Below are 22,101 nucleotides of genomic sequence, written 5' to 3'. Positions count from 1 at the left end.
AAGTGTGTGTGTTTCTGGCAGCATTGTGTCTGGACAACTCACTGGCATCCAGTCACTGGGTTGGAACAGCTTTTGACTGTTTTCTTTGCATTCTAGTTTAAGATTGAATTCCTTCTGTACAGGATAAGGGACTAAGCTTCTCCCTCCATCACACTCCTCTTTTTCTCTACTAGCCAGCAGAGCTGTTGTCTTGTAATCAAAGAGCACATCAGCATCCAAGTATCCACAAACAGTTTACCCCAGGAGTAAAAAGGTGCCTTGGCAAGTATAAACATTGTCTACAGACAGCCTTCACAGAAAGTACCACACAATTGAAATTTGTCCTATTACCCCTGGATCTGAGGTACCACTGGAACAGTTATTCAGCCATTTGAAAAATGATCTGCCCAACAGATAGAAGGCAGTGGGAGCCATGAGGTGTCTTATTCTGAAGGAGGAAAAGTTATTCGTAATACCTTCTTAGATAAAGATGTGATAGTGACAGACATGGGAAAGAAATGAGACACATTTTAAGACAGTATAGAAATGCCTTTACAGGATACCAGTCCTTAATGGTATACATAAAGGTCTTCCTATAAGCTGTTGATGCCAGTTACTCTCTACTCCCTGCCTGCCCTCAGTGGGGTAGCAGTCTCTGCTGCTGATGCCCTGAGTGCACCAGAGTGCTCTTAGAGCTCTGAAGGTCAGGTAGGAGTTTTCCTTTTCCAGTGTGGGAGTTGTTACACCATGATGGTATGAAGGTAAAAAACCCCAACAAACAAACAACAACAACAACAACAAACAAACAAACAAAACCAAACAAACAAACAAAAATAAAAACCACCAAAAAAAACCCCCAAAAAAACAAAAAAAAACAAAAAACAAAAAACCACTGTACTAAATAGAGATTGGACTCTGGTCTGGTTTCTTGATTGGAAATGTCAGATCAGTGAAAGCTGGGAATTGCAGTATTTTAGTGTCGCCATACACAGCCCTTCCTTTAGATCACTCCTATGTATGATTCTGCTTACTTGGGAAAGGATTGCCTGTTTTGAGCATTGTCATCAGAAACAAAAGCATTTGGTGACTCCTCTGGAATAGACTGTACTGTGGAGTCAGCTCTGTATTTTGGGACACACGTTTCGGTTGAGGTCAGAATTTGGGTCACCAATTGCTTTAGGCTGCGGTTCTGTCAGTAGAGGGCACCACAGTTGTGTATATACACCCACCTTTCCATCGCGTACACCCCTAGGAACAAATGTTACAGATGGGCAGCACTATCGTTAAGACAGGTAAGGATTCTGCACCAATGAAGGATCTTGAATACAAAGACAAGTTTTTGCTCTCAATGTGAGAAGCTCACTCTAAAAAGCACTAAGAAGTAAGAGATGTTGCTTGTTGTATGGTTAAGATCAAATAATGATTCTGCATGTAGCTAGGACTTAGGACAATATATGAGTAGCAGACATTGCAACTCCTAGTATCCTTCCTTTATTTCATTAACATCTCACTTTTTTCTTCATGGTATCACATAATATTAATATTCCTAATATGAATTTTGTACTGTTTTCTCTACCATTGTTTTCTGTCAAGTGCTTAGTTTCTAATGATACACTGTTACATACAAACACATATAACAGGAAAACAGAAAAGGACAAAGGGGAGGAGTGAGAAATGAACAGTGTGGAGCAGAGAAAAACAGACAAGCAAAATGTGCTGAGACTTCTGTTACACAGATGTGAGAATGGCATTGCCATTGTGAGCACAATACACATATAAAACAATGCTGAAACAGGTCACAGAAATGCACTGAAACTTCATGAACTCTTAATTGCACAATAGACTTGAACAAACAAATGATGATTATCTGAAATAATTTCTTAACATTCATTCCAGTCCTCTCATTTTTTTAAAAAAATCAGCCAAGCTACAGAAAGTTAGTTGCTTTCTCCCTTCTTGTTTTTTTCTGCTCTAGGTTTGGACCTTCTCATTCTCTCAGTATCTCAGAAAAAAGATGTTGCATTTTCACTCCTTCCTTTCTTTAGACATGTACACTTCCAGCAATACTGAAGAATTTTCATGTAAGTTTCCTGCAGCTCCACTGTATTTAAATTGTGTTTCTCCTACCTAGTTTCAAGATTTATAACAGCAAATGTGAACTTCCCCAGCTTTATACAACAGCTGGAGATCTCTTCCAGCAATAACTATATGTAGCTGTGAAGGTCCTTACACTCCAAGTAATAGTGAAAGCCTATAAAGTATATATCCACTTAGCAATTAGGCTGCCACTTTATAACTACTTCTATTTTCTGTATGAAATACTATGCATAAGCAAATTAGCCTTTTTATTCTGGCATGAAAAGGCAAACTCATAACAGCATCTGAAAGCCATTGGTACTGTTGATATTGCTGCATTAGAAAAAATGGTGTGTTCACATAGCTGTATGATGTCACTGCATGCTGCTTTGCTATTAGAGAAGAAAGATTATCCCCATTCTGGTCTTTGCATGAGAATGCAATGAAAATCTGCACCAGTTACAAAATGGTCAGGCATCATGGCTCCTTCAGTGCCAGAGTTTCTGGAACCTGAAGAGTTTTGCAAGATGTAAAAAACCACCATTAACATCCTGCTGATTGCCTTTACGGACCTGTGATGCAGATAATCAAAACACTGATGAATTCCCTGGATTTGCTGAAATCCCATCACATAAATCCACTTACATGAAGAGACATACAAGCCCTTCCCTGTTTGTGACTCATCACTTGGTGTATGCTTTCCACTCAGGAGTTTCAGCAGGTTATCGGAAAAATCCTGTACCAGGGTGTGTGGGGGGTGGCGCCTCCACAAAGTTAATATTAGCATTCCCCTTGGAAGAGGAGAGCTTTAAGAACTGAGCACACTGTGTCTGTGCATACTACGACAGAGAAGGAGAAGTCTGCGGGTAGGTACCGTAGGCAGAGGAGAAGCAGTAACTTTCGCTGTTGCCGTGAGTACGTCGCGTGTCCAGTGCTGAGCAGCGAGGATGTTCTACAGCAGAGGAACCCTCGGTGCACCCAGACTCAGCCCTTCAGTTACTGCACTGGCCAGCAGCAGCCATTCTTCAGGTCTAAGATTGACCCTTTGTATTCTTTTCTTTCTTTCACTCTTTCAAAATTGAGGAAGAGGAAATTTACAGATCCATGAGTTATTCCCGCTGCAATTTTCCACTGTGGTTTTTATTCCCCCGCTGTTTTGTTTTGATGTATGTATCTTTTCTTTAATAAATATATATGTTTTGGTTTCTCTTTTTTCTCTTTTTTTTTTTTTTTTTTTTTTTTTTTTCTGTCGAGAAACAGCACTTTCCACTAGATGGAGACAGGACACTGGATCACTTTGTCCTCCAGAAGGACACTGACAATCAGGAACACAAAATAAAGTCCAAACATGAGGAAACCCAGGATTTTATTCATCCTCCACTTGCAGGAAGCAATGGAGAGGATGACAAAGAGCAGCATGATGAAGAGGAGGACAATCGCACAGAACAGACCATTGCTGCTGACTGTCACTGGGGCAAAGCTGTTAACCACAGCATACAGGAGCCATGGAAGAGGAAGGCTGTAAAGAAACAGAAAAATTAATTTAAAACATTGCAGAAGTCCAGAAGGGAGCACTAGAAAGTTTCTGGTGACAAATCAAAACACAACCAAAGGCTTTCTACATAAAGTGAGGTAGGAAGAAGCTCAACTCTCATGATAATTGCATAAATATAAATTGTAAGCTTTCTCATGGTTCTTGGGGAGAACACACAGGATTTTTTGCCCTCCACTCTTCCACCAATTATACTGGTGAATTATATTTCCCTTGGCTGGCAAATCACCTCGCATCCTGTTTGTGAAGAGGAAAACCTCTTTCATTTGTTTCTAGACTTCACACTATCTGCAGAAGCTATTTGCACTCTTTCCAAGAGCCTGTCTGAGGGTTGGTTGGAAAGAAACATGTCCTTGCCATGAAGAACCAGCACTCTGCAAGCCACTGCATGCAAAATTTGACCCTTAAATATCTTTGTCCACATTCACTGTATAAACCTCTGTTTAACTGTGAACTTCAATTGAACTTCAGCTTAACTTCTATTTCTGTGTTTGCTGTCTTTGCATTTCTCATCTCTCACGCTACAGAAGGAGACAATATCCCTCTGCAAGATGTCAAGCTGAAATAAATATTTAAGACACTGACTGGAGCTTAGCAGGCTTAGAAAGCAAGACATGAGTTGTCAGAAGCTCACAACATTAAAACTTTGACTAAGCAGCTCAGGAGAGAATAATTTATTACAGCTGCAGTACTAACTACAGCAGTCTACAGTTCAACTGTGCCATTTCTGTTGTAAATGTAGCAGACTGGTGCAGAACAAAACCATTTCCTTTGGCAGGAACGTTAAACATTTTTTAAAAAGTAAGAAAGCACTGCAAAAGAGAAATAATTTTGTAATGCATCCTCTCTACTCCAAGTTGGAAGACATGGCTTTCATGCATTTTACAGGTTTGCTGCATATAGATATTTCAAAGACTTAATGCTTCTGGATTAATAGAAAATTGGCCAAGTTTTCCTATTATGTCTAAAGTACTGCCATTAGCTAACAGATAAAGTAAAAAAATATATTTTCTATACATTCTAACTTCAGGATCCTTTTTTTCTATCTTTGTGCAGTTGCTGGTATATTTTCAGCTGTGAAAACTAGGATCTCTTCTACAACCAGGCTGTCTGGCACTGTAACTATGACTAGACCTGTTCTTCTGTTTGTGTGTGATAGCAAGGAACAACCAAAGATGGAGAAATTGAAAGTATGGTCACGATTCTCAGTACCTCCATCCTGCGTTGAAGATGGGAATGTGGGAACAAAGACAGAATTTATCTGTGTATTTCCTGCACATTTTTGAAACACTGAGGCATAGATTACACTATTTCTGAACCTGATCTACCTTGGTCTCAAAAGATCAAAAAAGAATTTGAATTACAACATTATGCCACAAATCATTACCCTAGAGCTGCCATGAAGCAGTGAAGGGTAAGTAGAAAACTTCTGCACAATCTCATGTAGCTTCACATTGTCAGAGCTACAAAAAGGGTCCCTTTTTGTTAACAGATAATTGGTTTGTAATTTGGGACTTGTCAGGTATAGAAAAAAAAATTAAGCACATGTCAACAGCAGCCTAAACCAGTTACACAAGACAATGAATTTCTGTTGTTACAGCAAACATGTTGAATACTGCAGAGGCAATGAATTGTTCCTGATCATCATTTATAAAGAAAGCTCTAGTATAAGCACAATGAGTTGTAGCAGAAAGCAAAGAGCAACCTCACAAAAGTGTAAAAAGCTTTGAAATTCCTTTTCGGAACAATGCCCTTGCACAATTTTAAAGTGCAATTCACTTGCCTAAGCCTCTCTGTAACATATCAAAGCAAGGATTAAGCAAAAAATTTATAACATTTATTCATGCAGGCATCTATAAACTTCAGAGCACTTGCCACAGTAACATTCGCTTCGTATTTGCATTACTCTGCTTTTTAAAGATTGCTGCTTGTAGGCAATAACACAGCAATGTGCTAAGAACAAAAGACTTGCTTAAAATAGACACAATTTTCTTGATGTAGAACTTACCCCACTGTGATGTCAAATATGTTGCTTCCAACAGAACTGGATACAGCCATGTCCCCCAGACCTTTGCGTGCCACAATAACACTGGTAATAAGGTCAGGAATGGATGTGCCAGCAGCTAGAATAGTCAATCCCATGATTTCTTCAGTAATACCAATGGTCTCTCCAACCTAGAAGAGTATAAATAAAACCAGAAAAAGTGTCCTGTAGTGAAGAAATGTTTTCAACTGTCCTGGACTTTCCCACTAGTTTGGAAAATACCAGGCAAGATCAGAGAAATACTAGTTTTCATGGATTTTCCCATGTATCAGGAGAAAGGTAAGGCTTTCAAATAGAAGCATAAGGTATTGACAGCAGTTGCGGATGGTTCTGATGTTACAAGAATGATCAAGTCCTGTGGTCAGGCCAACCACAGCTCTCTGAACTACCTTCCATTTACTGAGTACTGATTTACTTTATCCATGGTTACAGCTCCTGAAATAAAGCAGCACCCAGCACGAGATAGATGGACTCTGACAGAAATGATCTTTTACAGTGCAAAACATAATGCAGTGCTTTTATTTTGTGACAGTATCACCTCCTTACCTGGTGTGCCCACCAGACCATCAAGTAAGAAAAGAAGGCAATCCAGCTGATAGAGCCAAAAAATGTGATAGGAAAAAATTTTCTTGATGTCTGAAACAGAAACAAGGAGAAACAGTGAAAACCTATATTGAAGGCTGACATGCCATACTCTCAATTCCTTTTCAATATGAGAGTGGCTTCTCATTTTTTTCTGATGGCCTGTTCTAAGCAGCTGTTCTGATCATCATCAGATGATCAAAATACCTGTCAAGAAAAGTAAGAAACAGATGCCCTGACATTGTACCTCATTCTTACAATTGCTTCAGTCATAAAATAAGATTTCCTAAGAACTTGATGAATGGAAAATTTGTTTGTAATTTGTTACAATGCAGTTTGCATATGTGTGTAGCACAACAGTGGTTTGACTTCTAAATTTGTTAATAATTTAATGTTTCTTCAGAATGAATGTTTTCAAATTGCTTCAACAGGTGTCCATATCTTTCCTTCCTACATTAGTAACTTTTTGAAACAAATTTCACAGTCAGTATAAAAAAGACTGCCATATGGCAGAGCTAAAAACATGTACACCTAAAATTTATTACAGCATTTACTCTGCTTGTGAAAACTACTCACTTTCTCAGTAAAAGATATGTTAAGCACATATTTTCCATACTTCATTTTGTAGAAAAATTTAATGTTATAATGTTATAAAAACATGCAAAACATACTGTCAGGCCCTTCAAAGAACTAGAAACTCTGTGTAATTTTCATTTTCACTGTCTCCCTTACTAGTGTCAGATTTTGAACAGACGGTGTTCTTGCAGCCAATGAATGGGTTATATTCAGATTAATGATTTATTTTGGTTTCTGTTCTTTCAGAAATCTTTTGCATTTTCCGTATTACCTATGGACTAACTGAATCTATGTAACAAAAAGAGGTCAAGTTAACTACTAAAGGAAGGAAACAAAATTGCAGTACTGCACCAGGTTAACACTATCTAAATCAAATCAGTACTTAAAATTAAATTTGTCCTGTGAATGAATTCTACCAGTCTTTCTTTATGGTCATTGACCTTCTGAATGCAGATCTTTCCTCAGATGATTTCTGACATGTGACTAGCAGAGTCCTACAAATTGCATGAATAACCAGTAGGACTGCCTGTGGAAGTAAGTTATACCACTCTGAATGCCTCTTATGGCTGCTGCTCAGTCTTGCAGTACTTCTTCACATTTGGTCCTCACTAAATCCACTTCCATTCCAGAATTTTTGTGCCCCCTTTCATTGCAGGTCATGCCCCTGCTGTATCAGGAGGCTCCTTAAGACAGTAGATCACTCCTAGGTGTTGTGGAAGTATATGGGATTGCAGGGCTTTCCCTCAGTGTGACTTTTGGACAGAAAATACCATTTGTTCTGATTCAGATTCTTCAAGCCATAACAAACACTTCTTTTTCTAGGGAGCTTACAGAGCTGCACAGTCAGCTTTCCTTATATAACAAACTCAGCAGACATTTGTATGAAACAGTTTCACAATTAGGAGCTGATCAGCACGGAACCACAGAGTGGCTGTAGACCAAAAGATGATCAGTGTATTGGGCTGGCCATTAGAGCTGGTCAAGCAGGGATGTCACTGTGTTTTGCCAGCTGAACCTGGAAACAGTGAGGCTGGGCTGCAGCTCAATGAGACTGGGTAGATTTTCTGCTGATGTAACTGGAACAAGCTCAGGACATTAACTGATGTAAAAAGGGTAAAGTCAGCAATGCCAATTGTGCACGCTCATCTACAACATGGGACAAATAGAAGGTCCATATCTGCTCCAGCGGCAGGTGCAGCTGCTGGCTGTGCTACAGAGCACTAACTCACTCCCTGTGTGTACTTTGCATAATGCTAAATGTCCTCCTGAAAACTGAGCATGTTGACTAACACGAGCTATACAATTTCATAACTGAATACACACAGGAACACACATTAAAAATGGTAGAGATTTAACAACACTACCAGAGGGATGGAATACCTCTTCTGTGAGGAGAGGCTAAGAGAATTTGGATTGTACAGCCTGGAGAAGAGAAGGCTTTGGGGTGATCTAATTGCAGTCTTCCAGTACCTAAAGGGAGCTTCTAAGAAAGATGGAGAGAGACTATTCACAAGAGCATGTAATGACAGGACAAGAGGACTAGAAAAGTAGAAAGAAAGATTTACACTGGACATTAGGAAGAAGCCTTTAGTTTGAGGATGGTGAGACACTGGAACAGGCTGCCCAGAGAAGTTGCGAATGCTCCATCTCTGGCAGTGCTCAAGGCCAGGCTGGACCAGGCTTTGAGCAACCTGGCCTAGTGAAATGTGTCCTTGCCCACATCATGGGGGTTGGAGCTAGATGATCTCTAAGGTTCCCATCCAACCCAAACCACTTCATAAATCTGTGATTCTAAACTCCTTCATAATATAAATAACTGAACATCTGTTGGAGTAAAAGTGGTCCAGTAGGTGTTTTAAACAGATTACCCTCAAATAACCACCACAGCACCTGGAAACATCCTTTTCATATAAATACCACTACTGTCACAAGCACTGTTTTTAGAAGTACTCATGGTACTTTGGTTGATCTATTTCTTAATTGCTTCTCAACTCATTACAGAGTAACTTTTTCAAAAGAGAGTTCTAAATTTTTATCAAACCAGAAAATATGATAATAAGCTTATGATATTTAAAACCTACTCAGATGGAATTTTAAGTTTAAAATCAAAATTTTACATGCATTGGGGGACAGAAGACAATGCGAAAGGAACACAATTGAAAGAAACATATCAATGGCTGTTATAATGATCTGACACCAGTGGGAGCAAAATTAAGGCTGGTAGAAATAAATGAATCTAAATAGCAATTTCTCTTTTAAAACTAAGCAGGTAGCACTTTTTTTTCACCATTCCTAGTCGTCAACTTTTCCAATTTCCAACATTTTTCATCTTCCTTGTAAAAGCTCTGATCTTTTGGCAAGACATATGGTAATGAGACAATGAAGCAAAAAAATTGTTGGAACTGGTCACAAAATCTGCATAGAGCACCATCTGCAGCAATGCAATTTGAATGATCACTGCACAATACTCAAGATTTAAGCACACACTGGCTTAAGCAAAACTAATACAATACATGCTGGTCAGTAATAGTTCTCTGATGGTGTGATTATATACATCAAATGGTTCTTGCAAAACAAGGAGACACTGCCTATCTGAGTCAGACACCCACAGAATTTGGATGGTTAAGAATTACGACTCAGTAACTTTGCAGCATGTGTACTCCTCGCCTGTCTTAGCTAATCCTCTCCCACTAAAATTAACTGATAAGCAGCAGTCCAAGATACTTTAATAGGCTTAACACTTAAATTATCTATTTTAAAAAGGGGAACATTTAAATTCAGAAAGGGCAAAATGTAAAGCTTGTACATTTTACAGGAGATGAAATAAAAAATGGAATCCGCAGATACTGCTATATAATGTGTATATAGATGAAAATTTGAAAAAGCCATAACCAGAACGCCGATTCTTTTTTGTATGCTGGATTTTATTCCAGACTATAACAATAATAATCATGCTTCTTTGGTAAATAGTTTCAGCATTCTTTTGAGATTTATGTAATTTCTACTCTCTAGCTCTTTGAAATACACAGAGCTGCCAATTCTAAGCATTTTCCTAAAAGAATTAGTCAGAGACAGCAGACAGCAATACTTCTCTCCATCTTTTTCAGTAGTTGTTGTGGTGGTTGCCTTGTAAAGACAGAGTGCAGAGTTTATTAGCAATTGGCTCTTTTGTGGTCCAAGTAACAGATAAATGAGAGAAGCCATGGCTCACTCAGTTCATATGCTATTTTCCCTTAAGAAAAGCAAAAGGATTTTGTAGTTCCACTGTAGATTAGATGGATTGGTACTGTTCCTGTCTATAAGAAACCTTAAGAACATTTTTCTTGATACATTTCTACATATTTATTTAGTACCAGTGTCTGAAAAACAGGGCTATAAGTAGCAAAAATAATCCAGGTATGAAGGCTTTTCTTCTAAGAGCTTGATCCTGGAAGGTAGTGTGTGCTGAATAATCTGGAAAGTAACTCTTTCGATTTTAGCCAGCATTATTACCAACATCTTTAACCTGAATGATTCACATGTTTGTCTTGTTCATAAATGTATCTGCATTGCAAAGTTTGATCTTTCTTTCACACTTAACAGTGCTTAACTCTGATTACTCAGAATCTGCTCTTCTAACTGGATCTGTACAGGAACATGTTGTGCTTGTCCCCTTGGTAACAGTGCATCTCTGTATGGCAACAAGAGTTCATGCAAGTTGTAGCTCTTCGTTTATAATGGGAATTTGCAGAGATAGAAGGAGCTCCCTGTTATGGGTCCAGTGATGGCAGGACTGGAGCCCCAAGGGCCATTTTTCTGGCCTGTAATGCAAAGGGATGGACAGTGGAGTTTGGTTATAATATAAGAGGTGGTGTTCAGCATCTGCTCCTGACCTACTGGGGCACCTTGGTCACATATTTTTTCTTTCAGTCTTTCAATATCTGTTACTCCAGGAAACGGGCAGTTACATATGTGACCTTTACAGAGCCACTGGGCAAACAAGCCATTAGTGCAGGAAAAATAGCCATTAGTGTTCAAAACACCTGAGCAAAAACTCAGGAAAAAAAATTCCCTAAGGGCACACCCACCCTTGGGATATGCCAACAACATTATTGATGTCACAGAAAGGATTTTAATATATGCTGGCTTAATGTGAGCAGGTGTTATTAAGGCACTAAACACATTAAAACATCTCAGTTAGTCAATCAGCTGGCAGTTAGCGGAACTAATGCATAATCTACTTTAAGTATACAAAAATCTGCATATGTGTGCACCACAGCATAATAAGGCAGCAGGATTTTGCTAACTTTAGAACCAGAGACCTTATCTACAACATAATTTTTCTAGCGCTCCTGGGTTTCATGGAACTAAATGTATCTCAAAATAGTACAAATAAATGCAGGGAAACCATCTTCTTTGTGTGGAGATAAAACACACACTAGAAAAAAACTCCAGATAGAAGGAAGAACTTACTGAAAAGTGGACACCCACAGAGGATGCCAAAGCTCCATATGGTCTTTCAAATCAGTATATAGCACAAAAGCATTCACTTTATATATGCATATGCTAATCTGAGCGTCCTGATGCAGAATTTGGGTTTCTGACTAAAATTACCACACTTGCAAATCAAGCCCCTGATGGCAGACCTATCTAAAAAGTCTAGTTGAGTATTATTTTAGGTTTGCATCCACTTTTATCTCACAGATATAATTGAAAATTGTTTTCTGATGCACACGTTGAGCTGTGATAGCAGGCATCATTTTTGCTAGGAAGAAATTAGAGGGGATGGCACACTGAAATAAGTGAGAATATTTTGAAGATAAATTAATGAAGCATACTTAAAATGTTAGATAGTTTATGCAACTATCTGGTTAATTCTTTGACAGCAATGTTCAAAGTAAGCAGCTTGTCATACTGATACAGCCCATTACCTCTTCCGTTAATCTACATGTAATTACAAACTATATTTTCGGGGTTTTTTTCTGTATAAACTACTCCTTTCAGTGAATGGAGTTTTAAAACCCTGTTTTTAAAACCTGCCTACCTGGAACATACATCCATGTTTATCTTTAGTACTATGGCAAGTGTATCTTTATGTGCTATCTTTTGTGCTATAGCTGATGGATGTCAGCATGGAATTCTGTTGTGAATGGTACTAGTGTTAATAATAACACGCAATAGTTGCAGGCAAGATATAATAGTTGCAACTTGTCAAGATATTCACTTACCAAAACTATTATTGAAAAAATGTTCTCATTTGTACAGCACAGAATATTGGATAAAGCTACAGGTCTACTTATATTACCTTCAGTTTTTCAAAATTCAAAATAAAGCCTATAAATATTTCTCACTAATTTTATATCAATTTACAAAAAAAAATTACAAGGATGGTTTTGAATGATGAAAGGAGGACATAAATTCAGAAATAAACAATCTTGAAATTCATGCAGTATGTTCTGTGTGTTATGTAACAAAAGTCACTTCCAGAGTTTTCTGGAATCTTTAAGAAAAAGAAAGCCTAAAAATTGGAAAGGGAAAAAGCATCAGAAGGGAAAGAAGGGCAAACGTCACTTTATAGCCTTTGGAACTTTTTATCTGAAAAAAAGAGATCTTATTTTAGCTTCTTTCTTGCACTGAATTGCAGTTTTTCAGTGTGTGGGATGGGAAGGTTTTTCACTGTGTGTGAAGAGGAAAGAATAATTCAGGGTGTTGATTTATAAACTTACATGCTGTGCATGCCTTTCTTGCAACAGTTTTAAACCCGTTTTTGATCCAGAAAGGAAAAGAGATTAAAACACCACTAATTTTTTTTTCAGGTCTTGATGCTCTCTCTTTTACTTTCCATGAGCTTTCCCAGTCAGGTCTATTTGTATATGTAAGTATAAAAGTGGTAAGCCTTGGTAACCTGTCAGGCTTACATTACTTCGAACTGTGTTTAGGACAAAACTAGCAAGTATTTTATACATGAAAGATCTCATCCTAGTATAAAATAACAAGATTATGGATGGAAGAAAAAAGTCTAATAGAATATAAATTATGTTTGAACTACAGAAAATATTTAGACAGCCCAAAAGCCTTCCAGTCATAACCTTTAGGGCACTGCATATAGATAGATACTCAGCACTCATGTGTTCTGCAGAGATTCAGAAATACAAATGTGAAGGCCTCAAAGAATTTTTCAGACTGTTCACTTTATATCATAAAGTACAAGTGAATACAAGTTGTAATCTTTATAGAGCTATTAACAACCAGCTGCTCTTAAACACCCATATGCCATTTGAAGATTTAAATACTAACATTGTGACCCTTTCTTCAAAGAAGAAACAATTAGAAAAACCTAATAGCTCTTCTTTTTTGGCATTTAATTAGAAAGCCACTTTTTTTGTGTAGGACACACTGACTTACAACAACAGTTACTTACAGGTTTTCTGACGTCTGGCAGGGTAGCCCACAGTGGAAAAACAATGGGTAACACCAAAAGATAGGTGATCTGCTTGCGTGGGGTTTCAGGCCAGGCCAGGCTGAGAGGCTGTTCCTCCTCATCCTCTTCATTCTGTAAGAAAAGCTCCAGTGAGCAGATTATCAAAGTGGATGAATGAAGTCAGGGATTCTTTCAAAAGGAGTTCAAGGACAATGTTGTGTTTCAGGGAGAACTGAAAACATTGCATTAACACCACACATACCTAACAACATTAGCAGGACACACCAAGACAGACTTTGGCCATACTGCAAGGTATCCCTACAGCACAAGCTGCCTGAGGATGTCCATCTGTTGGCAATGTGGGTGGTCCCTTGGGATGCACAGGGTGTCTCTGACAACTGTTCCCATGGCTCTCCCTTGGGATGTGGGCTCGTCTAGTCATGGGTTAAGACTTGTCTGGGCTGCATCAAGCCTGGCCACACAGACAGGAGAGAGAGCACATGTGCACACACGTGCCTGTGCACACACACACACACACATGCATGTGTGCGCACCTTAATGTGTGCATATAGATGTGTACGTGTATCTAACTCCTTAAGCTTTTGTGAGTAACTTGAAACCTTACTATTAAATATACAGGCATACATATATTGGTATGTGTTGTCTTCTCCACTGGGAGATAGCGTAATTCAGGCACCCTCAATTGTGGAGCTCTAGTGCTAAGCTGCTGGGGTCAGACTGGGCTGCTCAGGGCTCTGCCCATTCAAACTGTGAAACCAGCAAGGACAGTGACGGCTCAGCTTCTCCGGGCCCCAACACTGTTGCCAGATTGTCTACATGAGGAAAGGGCTTCTCCCTGTCTCTACCCAAAGACTCTTGTGTTCAGGCCAGTCACAACACAGCAGTGTTCCTAGCAACTTGGTGCTAAAACTGAAGACATTCCTCTCCAATTTGTGTCACTGATTTTCACATCGGTCCCTAGTTTCCATTTATGTGTAAGCTGCCCACCTGTCATCTCTGTTACAGAGTAGGTGTATAGGAACCCTCTCCTACGACAGCAAACATTTGGCTTCCACGCACTTCACTTTCCTTAGACTGCTTCTGCTAACAAAATGGAACAAGTATAGTGGGCATGACTCAGCCTTTTGCACATAGGTTAAAATAACTTTTAAATTGTTAGCATAGGTAGATGATGTCTCCAGAACTGCACATAAATTGCAGAATCAGGCAACTGAAAAAATGGCCTGAATAATACTTTCACACAGATGTATATAATGCAAATGCTGTTAAAACTTGGAAAGATTTCTAGAGAGCTCAAAGAAAGCTAAAAAAGTCTGAAAAAGAGCACCCAGTGAAAACTGTTTGACAATGTGAGTGATACGACTTCTTCAGGTAGTGTTCTTGGGTTTTATTTTTGAAAAAAAAAAGATAATAATTGAGACATGTTCACAATATGCATGTTATTCCTCCTGTAGATTTATAATCAGTTTCTTTTCAGTAATTGCCCGGTATTAAGATTGCTTACATAAACCTTATGACAATGCTATTTAAAGCAATCATTTAAATTTTAGCACCAGTTGTTCTTTTCTAAGCAAAAGAGTTATTGATGAAATGTCACCATATGTTTACACTGTTAATAACATTCTACTTACTGCTAATTTTGAAGATCTGGTCCTGATTATTCCACTATTATGAACTTCCAAATTGTTCAACTACCTGAGCTGATCAGTACTTACAGAAGCAAGCTCAGCTCTTAGCTTGGGATTTTTCACTATGAAGGTATCACCTGACATCAATGTACCGGAAACGAACTCCTATTTACCTCTTGACACACTAACAAGTTGCAGCAACTTTTGAGTTGTGTGTCAATGTTAACAGAGGACAAAATTTTGCTAACCCCTATACTTTGTGAAACTCCCAAGTTGCACAATTGTATGACAATAGTAAAGTGAACGTCATAATGGTTATAATAATTAAAAACATTTTAAAAATGTATAACCACAATTTGTAGCACTCAACACAGTACTTCAGAGACTCCTGAGCAGCTTAAGAGGCTAGCTTTTGCCTTTAGCTTTCAGCTCCTCTCTGAAATGGACATACTATGCTTCATTACTGGAAATCTACTGAAGCCTGACTTTAGAGGAACTGTGCTGGAGGAGAAGTTTGTGAGGCTACTTCCCAAACCCAAATCCATTCACTTTCCATTCTGGTTGATGCTTTTGGGGTGGGAAAATCAACGTGAGACAGGCTCAGCTTTGAATTATGATGACTGAGATAAAATTTGAGCACAAAAGGACCAGTTGAAGGGTTGCCTAGGTAACTCTTTCTGAATGGCCTCTCTGTAATTCAATCAGCCAACTCAGCTGGAAAAAAGCTTTCTAAGTGACTGCTGCATAAACAGCACTGAGTGGCAAAGTACTTCCTGAATTGCCATCTTTAGAGATTAGCCATGATTAACAATTATATTTAATCACAACAAAACTTTACATTAGTCTGAGTTTGCACATAAGTCTTAAAAATATCTAGACAGTAATGCCTATGTTGGTTCATGCAATACTGTACCAGTACGCACATATGGCTCAACACTGGGCCTTGTTCTAGTCTCATGTCTGTGTCAAACACCTCTGGGTGTGCATGAGCACAGAGGCAACGTGAGTGGCTGTAGCAAAGAACTATACAGAATTGCTTTTGGAGATTGCCAGATGTCTCCTGAGAAACCTTAATCTATCTGTTCAAGATCTTTTTCCCTTCCAGTTGTCCTACATCATCCCTTTCCCCAGGACAACTATCCGTAAAATAGAAGGACAAACACAAGCTCACAGTGCAGGCAAAACACTTTTTTTGCTAGTTTAACTCCAGGATACATTACAGATGTTGCAGAATGGATATTCTTTTCCCATTTTGTAAATTGGATTTGGCATCTGATTTTCAATGCTGACCTTCCAGAAATCAGTGGAAGTAATGAAGTTCAAAGTATTTGTAGATCTAGCTTCCATGAATTTCAAAGCAATACTAAATTATCCCCTGATGAAGAAAAAAATGGGAAATAATTTCAGTAGCTCTAAAACCACATAAATGCGAGTGTCATGCTGTGGACTAAGCAGCAATGACAGAAAATGACTCAGCACAGATTTATGGCAGAGATTGCATGCACTGTACTGGCTCTAGCCACGTACATAGTGAATATGCACTATCACAGTCTGTAGAAACTAATCCTGAAAATATATTTTTATTTCAGTCTATATAATGAAACTCTGTACTTGCAATGTTCAGTAGGATTAGATTCTGCAATGCTAAGAAGAAAATGCAATTATAACTTAATATATACTGAGGAATTCAATTGCCTGAACACATATGATGGTACTACTTTAGATACCTTCTGGTATCTGCCTTGACCTCCACATGCTCTAACAGAAGTGAAGGATATTCTGCTCACTTTATGACACACCTGATCTCAATTCTTTTAGGGTGGACAAAGTGCTACTACCTGCCCATCTCCACTCCAAAACTCATTCCCTGCTATGACTCAGTAGCTAATTAACTTCAGCTGGACTGGATATATGGGAAAGCTGCATCACCTGATATGTTGAACTCTGATGATAATCCATTAGAAAGAAATTGCCACATAAATGCAGAACAAAAGCCAATTTACATCAGTACCTTGCAATGGTCAGACATGGGCGTCCAGAGACTAAGTATCGGAATACGGCATATTTTTCATCTTCCACAAATTCATAGAATCATAGCAATATTTAAGCTGGGAAAAACATTTTAGATTATCAAGTCCAACCATAAACCTAACACTGCCAGCTCCATCACGAAGTCATGTCCCCAAGCACCATACCTACACATATTCTAAATACTTCCATGAATGGTGACACAACCACTTTTATGCTTGATAACTGATCCAATACTTGATAAGCATTTCCATGAAGCAATTGTTGTAATCTCTGATCTAACCTTCTCTGACACATCTTGAGGCTGTTTCCTCTTGTTCTGTCACTTGCTGCTTGGGACAAGAGGCTGACCCCTACCTGGCTACGCAGTCCTTTCAGGCAGTTGTAGAGATGATAAGGTTTCCGTTGAGCTTCAGTTTCTCCAGGCTGAAAAACCCATCTCCCTCTGCTGCTTCCCACAGGACTTGTGCTCCAGACCCATAACCAGCTCCATTGTCCTTCTTGGACACACTACAGCAATTCAATGTCTTTCTTGTAGTGAGGGGCACAAAAGTGAATACAGGATTTGACATGCCTTACCAGTGCCAGGGGTACAGTGGGAAAATCACTGCTCTGGTCCTGCTGGCCACACTATTGCTAATACGAGCCAGGATGCCACTGGACATCTTGGCCACCTCAGCACACAGCTGGCTAGTGATTAGTTGCTGTAGGCCAGCACAGAATCACAGCATCATAGACTAGTCAGGGTTGGAAGGGATCTCTGGAAATCTGGACTAAATGACTCCCAGGTTCTTTCCCACTGTGAAGTATTTCATTCCCCAGCCTGTAGCATTGTTGCATAGGGTTGTTGTGACCCAAGGGCAGGCCACAGCATCCGGCTTTACTAAACCTCATACCACTGGCCTCAGCCCATGGATCCAGCCTGTCCAACCCCTCTGAAGAGCCTTCCTACCTCCCAGAAGATCAACACTCCCATGTTGACAGGGTTCTTGATCCCTTCATCCAAATTATCAATAAAGACAACAAGCAGGACTGGCCCCAGTACAGAGCGCTGAAGAACACCACCAGTGACTGACAGCTGGATTTACCTCCATTCACCAGTACTCTTTGAACCCTGCTGTCTGCTCAGTGAACCGTCCACACCCAGTCCACTCATCCACACCATGGAAAGCCAGTATCTCCAGAGGAATGATGTGAGAAATGGTGTCAAATGCTTTACTAAGGTCCAGGTAGACAAAATCCATAGCCTTTTCCACATTTACTACATAAGTCAATTTGTCACAGAATGAGATCAGGTTGGTCAAGCAAGATCTGTGTTTGACAAACCCAGGCTGGCAGGGCATGACCCCCTTGATGTCCCGCATGTGCTGTGTGATGGCACTCAGGGTGATCTGCTTCATGACCATCCCTGACATCAAGGTCAGACTGAAAAGGTCTGTAGTTCTCTAGATCCTCCTTCCCACCCTTCCTGTAGCTGGGCATCACATTTGCCACTGGGACCTCCCTAGTTAGCCAGGACTGGTGGTAAATGATGCAAAGTGGCTTGTGAGCACTTCCATCAGCACCCCCAGTACTCTTGAGTGGATCCCATCCAGTCTCAGAGATTCATGTGTGTCAAGCAGTACAGTAAATCACTCACTATTTCCCCTTTAACTATGGGGGCTTCATTCTGCTCCCCATCCTTGTCTTCCAGCCCAGGGGTCTGATTGACCCTGATGACAGTCAATCTTGCTGTTAAAGAATAAGGCAAAAAAAAGGCATTCCATATCTCTACTTTCCGCTTATTCCTTGTTGCAACGTTTGCTATTGTATCCAAGAAAGAATAAAGATTGTCCTTAACCCTCCTTCTGTTGCTGATATCTTTCTAGAACACCTTTCATTTCTAGAAACACCTTTCATTGTCTTTAACTGCAGAAGACAAATTAAGTTCTAGATGGACTTTGGCCAATCTAATTTTGTCCCTGCATTACCTCCCAATATCCTTGTAGTCCTCCTGAGCTGCCTGTGCCTTCTTCCAAAGGTCATAAACTCTCCTCTTAATCCTGAGTTCAGCCTAAGCTCTGTTCAGCCAGGCCAGTCTTCTTCCCAGACAGCTCCTCTTTCAGCACATAAGGACAGCCTGCTTCCGCACCTTTAAGATTGTTTTTTCAAACAATGTTCAGCCTTCCTGCACTCCCTTGTCCCCTTGGGGCCACATCCCAAGGAACGCTATCAGCCAGCCCTGTAAACAGGCCAAAGTCTGCCCTCTGGAAGTCCCAGGCAGTTCTGGCACTTCTCCTGACCCCTTCCGTACAGCTTTGAGAATAGAAAGAAGCTCTCCTTTTGTGGTCTCTGTGCCCAAGATGGCCTCTGACCACCACATCTCCCACTAATCCTCTGTTCACAAGCAGCAGGTCCAGCTGGGCACCTTCTCTGGCTGGCTTCCTCACCCACTGTGAGAGAAGTACCAAGGCATGTTCCACACAGTTCAGAAACCTCCTGGGCTGTTCCCTTTCTGCTCTATTGTATTTCCAGCAGGTATCTGGTATGTTGAAGTGTCCCAGAAGAAAAAGGTCCAGCAATTGTAAGACTTCCTCCACAGCTTACAGTATATTTTTTTCTTCCTCTCGAACTGGTTGGATAGTCTATACTAGACTCCCACCAGGATATTGATTTTGTTGGGCTTACCTATAAATACTCAACCCTTTTATCACCATCATCAAGCTCTAGAAAGTCAAATACTCCATAACATACAGGGCTACCACACCATCTCTCCTTCTTTGCCCATCCCTTCTGAAGAACTTATAGCCATCTATTGCATCACTCCAGTTGTGTAAGTAATCCCACCATGTTTATGTTACTGCAATTACATCATAGTTTTCCATCTGCTCAATGGCTTCCAGGCCCTCCTGTTTGTTGTGCATGCTGCATACTTTGGTGTAGCTGCACTTTAGGTAGTCTATCAGTCCTGTCATATACTGGTTGGGAAGGAGCCTTAATTACTATATGACTGGTGTCAGGTGCTTCTGGTGTTTGTAATGGATTGATGATGATGAGGTCTTTGCAGCTGTCTATGGATCTTGACTCACCACCTCCACTGAGATGGTGAAGGTGCAATGTGAATTAGTGCAGGAACGTTTTGAATGCGCTTTGGCGTACTCAGCACACGACAGAGCAGACTGAAGGGCTGCAACAGCACACTGCTCCTCAAACATTGATGTGCCACTCCTGGGCTTAGCTCTAGCATGCCTGGTTTCATCCCTTTCTTCTTTCAAATCTAGTTGAAGGCTCTTTTACTAAGCCCTGCTAACCCTTTGCCCCTTTGAGACAGGTGTACCCTGTCTGTCATCAGCAGGCCCAGATTTGTTTAAGCCAAGCCATGATAAAATCCCCTAAAATTCTGTTGGTGATACCACTCTTGGAGCAAGTTATTGACCTTCTGAGTCTTCCTGTTTCTTCCAGCATCATGTCCTTCAACTGGAAGAATACAGAATGACATACTTGTGCCCTCATCTCTTAACCAGTCATTAAAGTTTTAGGCATAGCTGCATTAGATCTTCACATACAATAGTCCACACTGTGTTTCTATGAAATCCTTACTAATTCTGTCATAATTCTTTTTACTCTTTATGCATAGGATCCTCATTTCTTCTTGCTGATGTTTGAGACTGTCTTTTTGTCACAGAGACATCTGCAGTGCTGAATATCAAGTGTATACTAATGTCTAGATGGGATAATTGTGGTACCCTGGCATATATTTTATTGTTGTTGTTATTATTATTGTTAATGACAATAAGGAAATGAATCCTCTATTAGGAAAATGCTCTCTTTGCATCTTAAGAAATGAGATTAGAAGTGTTATTCTGCTTGGTGTTCTCTTTCACACATCTGTAACAAGTACTCTTTTAAACCAATCTACATACATTCAAAACTCTATTCTTGCTACTTCAGCTCTACTTTTATTTAAATCATTAAAAACAATTAAAAGGGTACAAAATCTATGGATGTTCCATATTTCACAGTTCTTTATGCATGAGCATCTATTAAATACTACCTGTAATCCCAGGGAAGAAAGCACTTACTGGTTTGCTCTAGGACTGTTCGAGTAACAGGGAGTGGTGTGGGTTAGAAGGGACCTTAAAGATCACCTTGTTCCAACCCCCCTGCCATGGACAGAGACCTCTGCCACTAGACCAGATTGCTCAAAGCCCCACCCAGCCTGGCCTCGAACATTTCCACAGCTCCAGTTAGGGCATTCACAACTTCTCTGAGCAACCTGTTCCAGTTGGAACACCTCACCACCCTCCATAGTAAGCAATTTCTTCTTACTATCTAATTTAAACCTATCCAATTTTCCCAGTAAAAATTTTCCAAACAGAGAAAATGACAGTGTGTTCACATTATGTAAACCCTACAAACATATGGTGACATTTAATCCACAATTATTTTGTTTATAAACAACAGCTTATAGCAAACTCTATCTGCCAAAGTCACAAGGTAGTCACTCCTTCTAGCAAACATCACAAAATCACTGTCTTCATAGAGGCTTACAGTCATATTACATTAGGAAAAACAGTTGCTTTTCTGGCACAACATGAAACAGAATTTTACACTTTTTTTCTACACATGAGGAGGAAATGGAAAACAAGTACAAAGAACCACCTCAAACTTACAGAAATACTGAATCTGCCACTGTTCACCAACTACTCATATTCTATAACAGTTCATATGTATAACATATGAACTATAAATACCATATTCTGAGGATTAATCTTAGTCCACCTAAGATGAAGAGCTTAGCTATAAATTCTCATGCTTGTACATTTCTTGTGCATTCTGACTGCTGATACAATTAATCAATAAAGAATTAGCATGAGGTCTCAAGAAGAAAGGAAACTTAAGACAGGAATTATGCACAGTTCAATTTGCTTATGCTATAGTATGAATATTGTACCACCTATAAAGAGGCAATTCCTTTCTTTGCTGCAAAGGACTGCTCAGGTCTTCTTTTGTTTTGGGGTGGGTTTTTGTTTGTTTGTTTGCTTGTTTGTGAGGGTTTTTTTTGGAAATGAGCTCTGTACAACCCAACTTTTCACAATGAGTAAGTCAAGAAAAACAGATGTGATTGTGATCTCAAGTGTTCTCTGTCCCAGAGGTATATAGTGATTTTCAAATTTGAGGTTTATTTTTTTCTTTAGAAGGGCACATCTCACATTAATCTACTTCACTAGAAAGG

At 39.6% G+C, this 22,101-nt stretch overlaps 1 protein-coding gene across 1 annotated transcript in view; it reads right to left on the bottom strand.

Moving 5' to 3' along the window:
• Positions 1 to 3,290: 3,290 nt before the first annotated feature.
• SLC24A2 (solute carrier family 24 member 2) overlaps positions 3,291 to 22,101 on the bottom strand; it is a 105,590-nt gene continuing 86,779 nt past the window's right edge. Inside the window, exons 7-10 of the mRNA XM_041485524.1 lie at positions 13,210 to 13,341; positions 6,198 to 6,287; positions 5,616 to 5,782; positions 3,291 to 3,574 (exon numbers count right to left, since the gene is read on the bottom strand). Of these exons, the coding sequence (XP_041341458.1) occupies positions 3,325 to 3,574; positions 5,616 to 5,782; positions 6,198 to 6,287; positions 13,210 to 13,341 (639 nt within the window). The 3' untranslated portion in view covers positions 3,291 to 3,324. The remainder of the gene's footprint in view (positions 3,575 to 5,615; positions 5,783 to 6,197; positions 6,288 to 13,209; positions 13,342 to 22,101) is intronic.

This window comes from Pyrgilauda ruficollis, unplaced genomic scaffold, assembly GCF_017590135.1.
Source record: "Pyrgilauda ruficollis isolate IOZ18807 unplaced genomic scaffold, ASM1759013v1 scaffold71, whole genome shotgun sequence".
NCBI lineage: Eukaryota > Metazoa > Chordata > Aves > Passeriformes > Passeridae > Pyrgilauda > Pyrgilauda ruficollis.
Note: the sequence above shows the minus strand (reverse complement) of the source record. Positions and strands in the feature narration are given on the sequence as shown.